This window comes from Penaeus monodon, chromosome 3, assembly GCF_015228065.2.
Source record: "Penaeus monodon isolate SGIC_2016 chromosome 3, NSTDA_Pmon_1, whole genome shotgun sequence".
Taxonomy (NCBI): Eukaryota; Metazoa; Arthropoda; class Malacostraca; order Decapoda; family Penaeidae; genus Penaeus; species Penaeus monodon.
In genome coordinates, this window is record NC_051388.1 from 32,344,323 (window position 1) to 32,358,192 (window position 13,870).

General features: G+C 41.9%; 1 protein-coding gene across 1 annotated transcript in view; it reads right to left on the reverse strand.

Moving 5' to 3' along the window:
• Positions 1-3,238, reverse strand: part of LOC119585946 (ubiquitin carboxyl-terminal hydrolase 22-like) — a 16,058-nt gene extending 12,820 nt beyond the window's left edge. Inside the window, exon 1 of the mRNA XM_037934663.1 lies at positions 3,020-3,238. Within this exon, the coding sequence (XP_037790591.1) occupies positions 3,020-3,139 (120 nt within the window). The 5' untranslated portion in view covers positions 3,140-3,238. The remainder of the gene's footprint in view (positions 1-3,019) is intronic.
• Between the last annotated feature and the right edge of the window lie 10,632 nt (positions 3,239-13,870).

Here is a 13,870-nt window from a genome sequence, read left to right on the forward strand (position 1 = left end):
TCTCTCTCCCCTTCAATTCTCCTCGTCTCTCTCCTCTCGTCAATCTCTCTCCTCGTAATCTCTCTCTCTCGTTCAATCTCTCTCTCTCGTTCAATCTCTCTCTCTCGTTCAATCTCTCTCTCTCGTTCAATCTCTCTCTCTCGTTCAATCTCTCTCTCTCGTTCAATCTCTCTCTCGTTCAATCTCTCTCTCTCGTTCAATCTCTCTCTCTCGTTCAATCTCTCTCTCTCGTTCAATCTCTCTCTCTCCTGCAATCTCTCTCTCTCCTGCAATCTCTCTCTCTCCTGCAATCTCTCTCTCTCCTGCAATCTCTCTCTCTCATGCAATCTCTCTCTCTCTCTCTCTCCCCATTCAATCCTCTCTCTCTCTCTCTCTCCCATCTCTATCTCTCTCTCTCTCTCTCTCTCTCCCATCAATCTCTCTCTCTCTCTCTCTCTCCCTTCATCTCTCTCTCTCTCTCTCTCTCTCTCTCCCATTCAATCTCTCTCTCTCTCTCTCTCTCTCCCATTCAATCTCTCTCTCTCTCTCTCTCTCTCCCATTCATCTCTCATTATCTCTCTCTCTCTCTCTCTCTCCATTTAATCTCTCTCTCTCTCTCTCTCTCTCCCATTCAATCTCTCTCTCTCTCTCTCTCTCTCTCTCCCATTCAAGCTCTCTCTCTCTCTCTCTCTCCCATTCAAGCTCTCTCTCTCTCTCTCTCTCCCATTCAAGCTCTCTCTCTCTCTCTCTCCCATTCAATCTCTCTCTCTCTCTCTCTCTCTTCTTCTCTCCTCTCTCTCTCTCTCTCTCTCTCTCTCCCTCTCGTCTCTCTCTCTCTCTTCCTCTCCCATTCAAGCTCTCTCTCTCTCTCTCTCTCGTTCAATCTCTCTCTCTCTCTCGTTCAATCTCTCTCTCTCTCTCGTTCAATCTCTCTCTCTCTCTCGTTCAATCTCTCTCTCTCTATTATCTCTCTCTCTCTATTATCTCTCTCTCTCTATTATCTCTCTCTCTCTATTATCTTTCTCTTTTCTCTCTCTCTTTCTCTTTTCTCTCTCTCTTTCTCTTTCTCTCTTCTCTTTTTCTCTTTTCTCTCTTCTTTTCTTCTTTTCTTCCCCTTTTTCTCTCTTTCTCTTTCTCTCTCCCTCTTTTCTTTTCTCTCTTCTCTTTTCTTTTTCTCTTTCTCTTTTTCTCTTCTCTTTCTCTTTTCTTTTTCATCTTCTTCCTTTTCTCTCCTTTCTTTTCTCTCTCTCCTCTTTCTCTTTTCTCTCCTTTCTTTCTTTTTCTTCTTCTCTTCTCTTTTCTTCTCTTTCTCTTTTCTCTCTTTCTCTTTTTCCTTTTTTCTTTTCTTTTTCTTTTTTCTCTCTCTCCTTTTTTTTTCCCTTTTTTCTTTTTCTTTTTTCTCTCTTTCTTTTTTTTTTTTTTTTTTTTTTTTTTTTTTTTTTTTTTTTTTTTTTTTTTTTTTTTTTTTTTTTTTTTTTTTTTTTTCTCTTTTCTCTCTCTCTCTCTTTCTCTTTTGTCTCTCTCTCTCTTCTTTTTCTCTCTCTCTTTTCTCTCTCTCTTACTCTTTTTTCTCTCTCTCTTTCTCTTTTGCTCTCTCATCTCTCTTTCTCTTTTCTCTTCCTTTCTCTTTTCCAAGTCTCTCTTTCTCTCTCTCTCCTCCTTTTCTCTCTCTCTCCTCTTTTCCTCTCTCTCTCTTTTCTCTCTCTCCTTCTTTTCTTCTCTCTCTTTTCTCTCTCTCTTTTTCTCTTCTCTTCTTCTTCTCCTCTCTTTTCTCTTCCTCTTTTCTCTCTCTTTCTCTCTCTCTCTCTCTTCTCTTTCTCTCTCTCTTTTCTCTCTTTTCTCTCTCTCTTTTCTCTCTCTCTCTTTTCTCTCTCTCTCTTTTCTTCGTCTCTCTCTCTCTCTCTTTTTCCCTCTCTCTCTCCTCTTTTCTCTCTCTCTCTCTTTTCTCTCTCTCTCTCTCTTTCTCTCTCTCTCTCTCTCTCTTCTCTCTCTCTCTCTCTCTTTTTCTCTCTCTCTCTCTCAGTAGTATCTTCTTTTAACAGAAAATCCTCATTGCTGATGTTCTCTTGTGTGTAAATCTGAGCTCTACAACATCAAAAATAAAAATTTGCTTGAAAGCCATATGAAAATTTGACAGTTCTTTTAGGCTGGACAGCATGGCAATAATGAGAAATTGATCTCTTTAGGGATTAGGAATAATAATTTTTAAAAAATGCAAATGGAGTCTTATTTCTTACAAGTACTAAGCTCTCCTGTTCATGTATTTTTTTATCTGTTAATTTGATATGAAACTGATATGACAAAAAATCTGCAATTTTTGTTCTAAGGACAAGGTACTAAGAGCTGTTATTAAGGTACTCTTATACATTGGTCATAATACCTGCAAGGGAAATGCATCATATGAATCACTTGTCTTTATCATTATTTCCCCCTAGCTTTTAAAAATTAGATCCAAGGTTCCTGACTTCCAGTATCGAAAACATCATTTACTCAACTTTTTTACTTAAGCTTCCTAATTTGTTATTTTACAATACTGCATTCCGATATCATATCTGCACTTCCACAAGTGACACCCAATGAATCACCTGTCACACCTTAATTTGATAAGATATGACTTAAATTGTTAGTATATTAGGTATTACTACTCTTCATCTACTTATGGTATTAACATGAATGAACACTCTTCCTGCAATCATTTCAAATCAAAATACGTTGCCTTCACGCACGTGCGCTGTTCACGAGTAGAGCTGATAATCTAAAGCTTCCCCGTATTTTCGCAAAATGCGCTTTGTGGCAACACCTCTCTCAGCTGATCGGTCACCAACACCCAAACAAAGCATCTTGTCAAAAACTTATTGGTGATAAGCACTTTCAGAGAGGTATATAATTAACAAAAATAACAGTATTCCCAATGCACTGGACATTCTTAAACACTGTGAAATAGGCTGCCAACAATAGAGCCACTACTTATAATGTAATATGTTAAACAAGGATGGCGGGCTTCTACAGCACTCGGTGCCGATCAGCTGACGAGCCTCACCTTCTGCTGGCGGGCCGCTTTACTTGTGCAAAACACGAAGAAACTGTATATCAAGCGGAATGGCTGCGTCCCTTTCGTTGATTTAAATTCAGAAAGATGAACACATCCTTCCAGACTCATATTTCACTGATATGCTTCCATTTGTTGTTGTTGTACAATATATACACTTTAGCTCCGCTGCCAGCCTTCACACAGCCCCACGCTGCCACTGTTGGTGTTGCCATCTCGTGGCCGCGCGCACAAACAAAGAATAATCCTCCCGCCAAATTCAAAAAAAAAGAAAGCAATCGATAGCCGACAAAGGTTGGTGTATATAGCTGTACACACGCGCGTGCATATATATATATATATATATATATATATATATATATATATATATATATATATATATATATGTGTGTGTGTGTGTGTGTGTGTGTGTGTGTGTGTGTGTGTGTGTGTGTGTGTGTGTGTGTGTGTGTGTGTGTGTATACAAAATGATTCACACATACACACATATCTGTTTATATATATATATATATATATATATATATATATATATATATATATACATATATATATAATATTATATATATATATATATATATATATATATATATATGCATGTATACATTTCATATATATGCATAAACACGCACACACATATAAGCGCACACACACACATACACATACATACATAAATACACACACACACATACATACATAAATCATACACTCACCTTCAAACGCACACATACACCATACATAAATAAATACATACACACACCTACAAACACACATACACATACCTGCATAAATACATAAATACACACGTGCGCGCGCGCACACACCCATAGAATAAATATATACATACATATGGACGTATATGTGTGTGTGAATATTCATATATGTACACACACACACACACACACACACACACACACACACACACACACACACACACACACACACACACACACACACACACACACACACACATATATATATATATATATATATATATATATATATATATATATATATATATATATATATATATATATATATATATATATCATCAGCCTGAATCAGTCCACTGCAGGACATAAGCCTCTCCCAATCTTTTTCAATTTTGTCTTGCGTTTCTTTGTTTCCAGTCTTGACCACCAAATTTCGTTATTTTGTCTTGCCATCTTGCCACTGGTCTGGCTCTTGATCTCTTTATGTTATCTATAACCCGGTCTGTTAACTTCTTTTATTGTCCTGTCTCTGACATGTATGACCTGCCCATTGCCTTTTTTTCGATGCTCACAAGTATATCTTCCACTTTTGCTTGTTCCCTGATCCACGTCGCCCTCATCCGATCTCTTAGGCTATTTCTCAGCATCAACATCTCCATCCCTCTCTGGGCACTTATTAGTTTCCTTTCCAGTAATTTGGTTGTAGTCCATGTTTCTGATCCATAGGTCCTAACTGGGAGGACGCATTGGTTTTCTTTTTAAACATAATGGCAAGGAGCCTCTTGGCATGCTATTGTGTCTGCCGAAGGCTCTTCAGCCTAGACTGATGTGTCGCTTAATTTTCTGTTCGCTAGATGTGTTTGTCTGTGCGAGTTGACTTATGAATATATAATTGTCCACTACCTCTAGCGCTTCGCCTTGTACGTGTATCTGTTCGAATTGAACTCTACTGTTTAATATTATCTTAGCCTTTTCTTGTTCATCCTAAGTCCGACTTTCGGACTTTCTCTATTCCAAATAGTTTATGAGTTGCTGCATTTCATTTGCAGATTCACTGAAGAGAACAATATCATCTGCAAATCTTAGACTGTTTAGGCGTTCGTCTCCTATTTTGATAACCTTTCCATTCCATTCTAGCCTCTTGAATATTTCCTCAAGGCAAGCTGTAAACAGTTTTGGTACGATGGTATCACCCTGTGTAACACCTTTTATAATTGGAATTTTATCGGTTTCCGTATGGAGCTTAAGGTTGCTGTCCCATCTTCGTATATATCTTCCAATATTTTACAGTATACCTCCTCTACTCCCTGTCTTCGAAAAGCTTCTAGCACTGCTGGTATTTGCAGAGTCAAATGCCTTTTCGTAACTGATGGATGCCATACATAGGAGTTTCCTGAATTCGTTTATTTCTCTTCTTATTTGTGGTCTATTGTTGAGAATCCACTGCGGAAGCCTGCCTGTTTACTCGGCTGGTTAAAATGAAGACTGTCAGAAATGCGCATTGTGATGACTTTTGTGAACAGTTTGTAAATAAGTGAAAGGAGTTTTTTAGATCCTTAGATAGTTTTTTTTAGATCCTTAGATAGTTTTTTAGATCCTTTCTCTCCCTTTTTATGTATCAAAATAAATGTTACATTTTCCCAGGCTTTCGGAGTTTTTCCGTTGAGATGGCCTTTGTTAAAAAGATTGGCTAGTTTCACTGATGCAATTTCTCCTGCATTTATTATAAGGACTATACTAATTCCGTCTTCATCCGGCGTTTTCCCTCTTTTCGTGCCTTTAATCGCTTTTTTTAGTTCTTCTGTTGTGATGTTAGGTACGTCTCTAGTTACCGTGTTCGCTTCTATCATTCTTATTTTATGTCACTTTTCCGTCAAATTTCTTTATTGCATATATTTGATTTCTCCTTATTCTGAGTCTCCTTTTAGTTGTTTTCATGCTAGTACATGAGATCACTGTTTCATTTATTATTTGAGTACTGAATTTCCGTATATTTTCTCTCTTCTTTTTATTTATAGTCTGTTAGTTCAGTTAATTCTGTCTTGTCCTTGTTTGATAATACTTTCATGACCCTACGTTTTTGTTTAAGCTGTTTAGTTTCTACCAAGAACTTGCTGCAGCTTTGCTTGACGTTCTGGCCACCTACTTCAAGTGCAGCTTCCTTTATTATGTCATTGAACTATTTGGTCCATTTGGTCAATGTTGAGATCTTCGTCGATGAGAAGTGCATATCTGTTTTGGATGTTAAGGTTAAATTCTGTCACTCTCTTCAAGTTGGCTAAATTTGGCTCCGGTTTTTATATGAATTTGTTCCTTTCCCTTCCGAGGTGTAATTAATTTGGCCTCTGACCATTCTATGGTCGCTGCCAACAGTTACTTTATTAACAACTACATTTTTTACTATTTGAAATTATGAAGTTCATTTCGTTTTTGATGTCAGATGACGACTTCCATGTCCACTTCCGCTCTAGTCTTTTTTCGAAGAATATATTCATGATATTGAGTGATCGAGCCTCCGCAAAAATTGATAAGCATTTGTCCCCTCTCATTCCTAGTACCTATTCGTGATTCCCTACTACGGTTTCTCCTTCTGTCTTTTTACCTATTTTAGCATTAAAATCTCCCATAATTATTGTGAAATAGGTTTTTACCCTCTCTCTGGCTAAATGAACATCTTCATAGAAGCTCTCTATTTCTTCATCACTGTGGCTGCAGGTTGGAGCATAGACTTGAACAATCTTTTTGTACTTATTGTTTAGTTTTATTGTTAATGAAGCCACTCTCTTGCTTGTACTATGTAATTCACGATATTCTTTTCTATACGTTTGTAAACTAAGAACCTTACCCCTAATTTCTGCTTGCTATCCTGGGGTTTACCTCTCCAATAGAGTCCTACAACATTCCATTAAAGGAAAGAGAGTTCCTCAAGTAATGCTAGGAAGTCGAATTCTTCGTTGTTCATTTGAGATTTGCGAAGTTCTGGCTTCACCTGGGCCTTCATACATATGGCCTGGCCTGTGTCAGCTAATTATGGCATTTTATTCTCTGACACTCTGTGCTTACCGTGGTAGCGGGATTGCCAGCAGGCGCTTCCGCCGCCATGATCTAAGTATGCGACATAATCTAATTAGCAGCCCGGCGGCTGTTGTGGGAGGACCCTGTCTCAGAAATTGTGTGTGCTCACAATTCTGTAAGTAATGTACCAACGTGGCGTTCGGCTCGCCACAGTGCATGCAACACCTGTCTTCATGGTCAATTGTCTCTATGATCTGCCATGCGCATTGGTAACCTAGTCTGATTCTGTGAAGAATGACTCCGGTACCCCTATTGATTGCTTCAGAGAGCACCAGTGGTTCATAGCCTGTGGCGTCTGAGTACCATCTGGCCGAGGAGGAGGATCTCGTTTTCTCTCTGTGAAGCTGCCTATGTGGCTAGGGACCCAATTTATTATTCTTCTACCCTGAGCAAGAATCCTCTGTGCTATGGTAAGCACAATGGTCAGAAGGTAGAAGTTCTTTGGGTGAGCTTTTCTGTAGACAGTCAATGGCTGCCCTGGAGTCTGTATGTATGACCACGTTTCCTTCCCTCAGGGACGCGTGGGCTAGGGCTCCCATGATCGCAACTGCCTCTGCCTGTAGCGAGGAGGTATTGTCTGTTACCCTCATGATTGTGTGGCATCCCTTGCTGCAAAGCCGGCGCCTGCAGTGTGGTTTAAGGGATCGACTGATCCATCCGTGAAGTAGGTTCCACTACTCGGAGGATTGATGACTGCAATGACCCTCTCAGCTTCTACCTTTAGACTAGGCATGGTGTATTGATTCTTTCTCCTTAACAAGCTCATAACAGAGAACTCAATCAAGATTTGTGCCCACGGCAGGGCTTCAGTAAAGTTGGGGTGGGGGGAGACCATGCCCTTGGCAAGTAGGTGTTCTTGAGCTGATAGCGTATCAACACCATGGCTGTGTAAGACAGCCAGGAGTTGTTTGCAAACACCTCTTGGTCTTGTTCTAGGCATCTGAGTATTTGACCTTTGAAAGGAACTGAGCTGCCATTAGATCAATTCGTGATTACAGGGGGAGAAGGTTTGCCTCCATGAGGGCCTTCGTCCATCATGGCGTACCCAGAATGAATCTGGCAGATTCATTTTGAACTGTCTCCAATTTTTCTCTTAATCTCAGCTTTGCAGCAATTAGGGAGACAGAAGCATAGTTCACAATGGGACGGATGGCATGTACATAGAATGATCTTAGTACTTTATGTCTATCTCCTATGTGTCTCCCAGGCATTGCTCTTATGACAGACAGTCTTGCTTTGGTTCAGTCAACCAAGTACAGGACCTCCTTTTTAAAGGAGAGGGTCCGGTCAATCATTACTCCAAGGTATTGGAAGACCTGGACCCACTCTAAGTCCATTCCCTGGATTCTCAGACTTGTGTCTTGAACATTTAGTCTCAGAGCCATGGCTTTGGATTTAGCTGCAGAAATCTTCAGTCCTCTCCTACAGCACTCCTCAGATACAAGGTCCAGACAGTGCTGGGCCTTACTTAGGCAGTGTTGTCCAGTTGAGATGATTGCGAGATCGTCTGCATAGGAGGTAATCTTGCACCCCAATGGGAGCTGTGTATTGAGTATGCAGGACATAAGGTTGTTGAAAAGGGCTGCACTGAGGACCCCACCCTAAGATGTTCTATTTTCTAGTGGCATGTGCTGTGAATCTGACTTTGGATGTTCAGTTCCTGAAATAGTCACCTATCCAAGCCAGGGGCTTTCCTCTGATTCCCTTCTGGATTATGGTCTCCTGAATAGCAAGAGGACTTGCTAATTCAAAAGCCTTCTCCAGGTCTAGGAACACTACCACAGAAGTGACAGTTCTGATTGTGCTTAAGAACATGGCTACGGTGTGTGCTGTGCTCATGCCCCTTGTGAACCCATGGAGGTGTTCATGTAGGGGTCCCATTTTCCATTGGAGATGGTTTAGTATCATTCTCTCGGCCGAGGAGAGAAAGTTGGGGCAGTACTTCCCTGGCTCCTTTGGTTCTGGGATGGGAACTATGATAGCCCTCTTCCAGCTCTGGGGTAGAGTGGAAGTTTCCGAGGACTTATTGATGAGCTGCTGGAATGCAATCTCACCTGCCAGTCTTAGGTGGGATATGATAGGGTACGAGATCCCATCAGAACATGGGGCTGTGCAAGAAATGTTTTTGTATGTTAGTCTTTGTTCCCTCAGAGAGAAGATAACATCTGAGTTATCAGGTTCAGCTGTCCTCTCTGATATGAGCAAGTCTGCCTGGTTGTAGGAATTGTTGGTTTGCCCTCAGTTCAGCTGGCAGACTGTTGCTCCTTGTTCTCACAGAGAACTCCTGCACCAGTCAGTTTGCTTCTGATTGAGGGTCGTGGTGTGTGCACCTCAGGGCTGAGCGGCTAGTAGCTCGTCTGACCTGTTGCCACAGCTCTGTAAGGGTGGTTTCGGTGGTCAATGGATTCCAGCCACTTTTCCTGCCTCACTCTTGTTCTTTGCCCTCGGAAATGTTTTCTACACATGTTCACTCTGTGGTTGACTTCATTCATCTCGTCATTAAACTACCAGGCATCTTAATAACTCTTGGACCATGGCCGAGTTTTAGGTATAGTCTGTGAGGCTACTTAATTTATGGCACTGATAAGTCTAGCTTCAAATACTTCCACGTTTTCACTCTGTGGGGGTTCATTGCTTCTAAGACAGTAGGCCAAAGCATTCTGAAAGGCTTGCCAGTTGGCCTTGTCTGTTGTCCATCTTGGATTTACTTGTGGCATTGGGGCTGGGCCAGCATCCATGAAGGTAGTAAGAGTGCAATACTGGTCACTTGTGACAGTCTTATCGACACACCATCTAATTCTCTCCACCAGAGCCCCAGTGGCCAAAGTGAGGTCTAGGACCCCTCCTTTGACATACATTGGCTCAAGCATGTTGGCTATGTGGTGGCTTGCTGCATCCGGTACCCTGCAGGAAGCCATGATGGGGTGCTGTGCTCTCCCTATAATCACTCAGTCTTGTGCTGCAGTAGCACAGACCTGGCTGATGTCTAAGCTCCTACAGCCTGGCTTGCTGTACACATTGTACAGTTTGAGGGGGCCCCCGGCCAGGTGAATCTCAATGAGATTCAACATCCTCTCCACAGTGCGGTGCATCGGCTATTGCGGAGCAAGGGATTGCTGCTCAGACCAGTGTGATTAATCCTCTTTTGCTAGCTATGTTTGGCAGCATGAAGACATGATACCCTGAGAAGCGAACAGTTCCCTCTATTAATGTTTCCTTGAGCATGACAATGTTAATGTTCCCTGATTGCATTATTGCATGGAGGATGGCATTCTTTGTATTGAAGCCACACATGCTCCACTTTAGATTGTGTGGAGTTTGCACTTGTTAGTTTATGCTGTTTGTGTGAGTGCAAGTGGTGTGTATGTGAAGAGAGGTTTGATCAGTGTTTTGTATAGTTGCAGCTTCGTGCATGGGGCCGCACTTTTAAATCGATAAAGCGAATGTAAACTTTTCTTGCCAAGGCGGCCTTTGAATTGATATGCAAATGAAATCGAAAATAGGTATCAAAGGTTAAACCAAGGATGTTACAAGAGGATCTGATTTGGAGAGGTGCTTGTAGTCTGTCGAAGGTGTTGAGGTAAATGTCGTAAGGAGGAAGTTTCCGTGGTCTTAAAAAGAGAACTTTCGTTTTTGTCGTTAGTCTTGATACGCCACTTATGGTCCCACCTCGAGACGGTCATTAATGCGCTGAACGACACCTGAAAACGCATTGTGTTAAGCTAAGTGCGTACAGTCGTCAGCATAGAGGATATTGAGTGAGTCTGTGTGTGTGGGGTCTGGTAGGTCGTTTGTGTATAGTGTATTGAGTGTTAGGCTGAGTTTGCTGCCCTGAGGTACTCCAGCGTGCATTGAAATTGTGCCTGAAACTTTGTTTAAAAATTTTAATTTTAATCTGCGGTCATCAAGAAAACTGCAGAGTAACTTTTTGATCAAAGGTGGGAAGTTAAATTTAGTGCACAGCTTATACTTCAGGCCAGCATGCCAGACCGTGTCGAAGTCGTCGGTCTTTGTTGTTGTTTGTGTAGTTTGTGATGATGTTGATTGCGTCCTGTGTCTAGCGATGCGAGCGAAAGCCGAATTGTTTGTGAGTGAAGGTTATGGTCTTCGAGATACCACCTTAGTCGAGCGTTTATGATTTTTTCGAAAATTTTGCCTAATGTCTCGAGTAGACTAATAGGGCGGTAACTCTTGGGGTCAGTCAGGTCTTTTTTTGTGGCATAGGGATGAGGGCCACTAAAGTAGTCTTAAAGGGAGAGGGAAAATATCCGGAAGCGAGAGAGGCGTTGTAGAGTGAGTCAAAGCTTGTATAAGGTTGTCAGGAAAGTGAATAAGAGCGTCGCGTCCGATCTGTGAGGAGCCTTACGAGGAAGCCTCTCTATTTTTTCTTTTACTTCCTCACACGAGATGGGGGCTGTGATTTCGCAGGTGTCGTCCAGCCTATCCAGTCGGATAATTGGCTCTGGGTTAGTTTCTACCCTGTTCTCTTGACTCCAGGTATCAATTTCTTGAATTCTGGTAGTGAACAAGGGATGAGGAGGGTGAGGGTAGAAAACTTGGGCCCAGTATTTCAAAAATTTTAATAACATCCACGGTATCTGAAACTTTTACGGTATTATGAATGAGGTGGGAGGAGGGGTAGTTACTTCCTTTAAGTTGTTTAATTTTTTGCCAAAATTCCCGTGGAATGCGAACTCCGATGCATTCTACTTTTTTTAAAACTAAATCTGTCCAATATTTTTGTGGGTCGTTATCAAGACTATCGATGATGTGTCTTCTTAGAATAGATAAGTCCCATCGAACACGGTTTAATCTGTTTAAAGTTTGAGTAAAACGACTTCGAAAACAGGTCAGGAGACGTTTTGTCTTTTCAGATAGCTGGAATGACATGCGAGTATTATGCCGAGATCTGAGGATGGTGCTCAGCATAGTTGAGGCGATGCAGGCGAAGATGTAATTCCAATGCCCATCTATTGTTTGGGAATCAAGCCCATCAAGATTAAGTTAAAAGTTTTGATCATTTGATTTATATTTAAACGACTCCCAGTCTGCTTGTTTATACCGGAAAGATCGTCTTTCTTTGTTTGTATTGGTGATGTGGAAATTTGAATTATGATGGGTATTTAGTTTGAACCAACGTCCGGACCGGGTTGTAGGTGTGTGTGACAGGCAAGTACTGCCCTGTTCCCGAAAACGAGATCATGTCGGCCCTTTCCTCAATTTGTGTATGAGGTGAAGAAGTCGGGTCCTATGTAGTGCAGTCTTTTGGTTTCAAAAATAGAAAGGTGTTGCCAACCGTGTGCACTGGTAGTGCTGTGATGTAGTGTCATGTGAGTAGCATTGATATCTCCGGCAAAGAAGACTGGGAGGTTTGTATAATTGAATAATTTGTTGAAGTCTGCAAGAGGCAAATTAGTGTTTGGTTTTATGTAAACAGTGCGAAAGGATAATAGGGCCCTGTGGGGTGAATAACCTGACTGCCATGAAGTCAGGGTGGCTGAATGAGAGGGTGAGAAACTCATGAGTGATGGTGGATTTTATGAGGATACAGGACCCCATTTGCAATCCGTCCCCTGATTGCCTGGATGTGTAACCATAGTGCCGAATACTATAGCCATAGGACCACATCCAGATGTTCTTGTTCTAGAAAGTCGTAGAAAATATTACGGATCGAAAAAAATTACCTTACATTTGTTTGAACGATTGTTGGCATGCCACTCAGGGTAGAGCCATTTTACTTGGGTTTACCTTGCGTGGCGTTACCTGATCCCGGTAGTGGCTCCGTGATCGAACCTCGATCAACGGTTCCTCGAGGTCAGGGAAAGAGTCCTGCGAGCAGGACACAGGGCGGAAATCCTGGGAATCGGCGGACCAATTCCCAATACTCCCGCGCTGTCCCAAGCGCCCCTAGAAGGGAGCACGGCAACGGCCTCGACGTCGATCTCGGAGCCGCTATTCCCGTCGTCAAGGATGGTGTCATCCATACGATGACGACGAGGCTGCGGGACTAGGGGATCCTTTTTGTCTTTTTTGGCGTGCTTGTTAGGTGGTGAGATCTGTTTGCGCTTGTGTTCAGTGTTTTTATAGTGTTAAGTGCTTGTGCAGTTTCTTTTGGGTTCGTTGTGGTGGTGATTGCTAAACGAGGTGTCTTTGTGTGGAGCAATGAGGCTCTGGGTTAGTGTTTGTCACCTCACTTGCTGTGGTTTATGATGTTGTAGCATACCCAAGGATGTATAAATTGTCGTCTTCGAAGATCTTCTCTGGGATAACAATGCTCTGTAACATGATAAGGACAATGTTTGCGAATTTCTTTGCATTGTATTTAGCAGCAATGAGAGCTAAGTGTAAGATGGCTTGTATTTTTGGGTTTGTGTTAGGTGTAAATATGTTGTTGAATTGGGGAGGTGGAGGCAAAGCTGTCCTGGAGGTAGATGCAGGTCGTCTGGGTGTGCTAGTCTGGGCAGGTAGTGTGGCTGCTGTTGTGGCGGTTGAGTGTTTTTGTTTTCCCTAATCCGATATCGTTTTGCTTTGTGTATTTCCTTGCGTTTGGGGCAGGATCCGCTAACTGCAACGTGCGACCCCCCGCAATTACAGCATTTGATGCTCTCCTTGCATTTGGCGAAGAAGTGACCTTTGCCACCGCAACGAGAGCATCTCTGTGTGTGTGTACATGTGTGTTTATTGTGTTCGTACCAGTAACAGTTAAGACATTGTTCAATGTGAATAAAGCACTTTAGTTCAATATCGTAGGTTGGGACCGATGTATTAAACATCATGATCCCACATGTGAGAAGTTTCTGGGCTTCCTCTGGGGCAGAGACACTATCTTAACGATTCGTGACTCGGGAGGCTTGTAAACATCAAGGACAGTGACACCGTTCTTGGCGGATACTTCTTACTTTATAATGAAACCTCTCTACATGATGAAAGCAAGATTTGCCGACCATGACACGGCAAACAATATTAAAGAAGAGGGCATCTACCTCTTCAAACTATATGTCGCACCCTGGCAAATTGAATTTGAACGTTTCACCCCGGTGAGACAATGCATGAATTG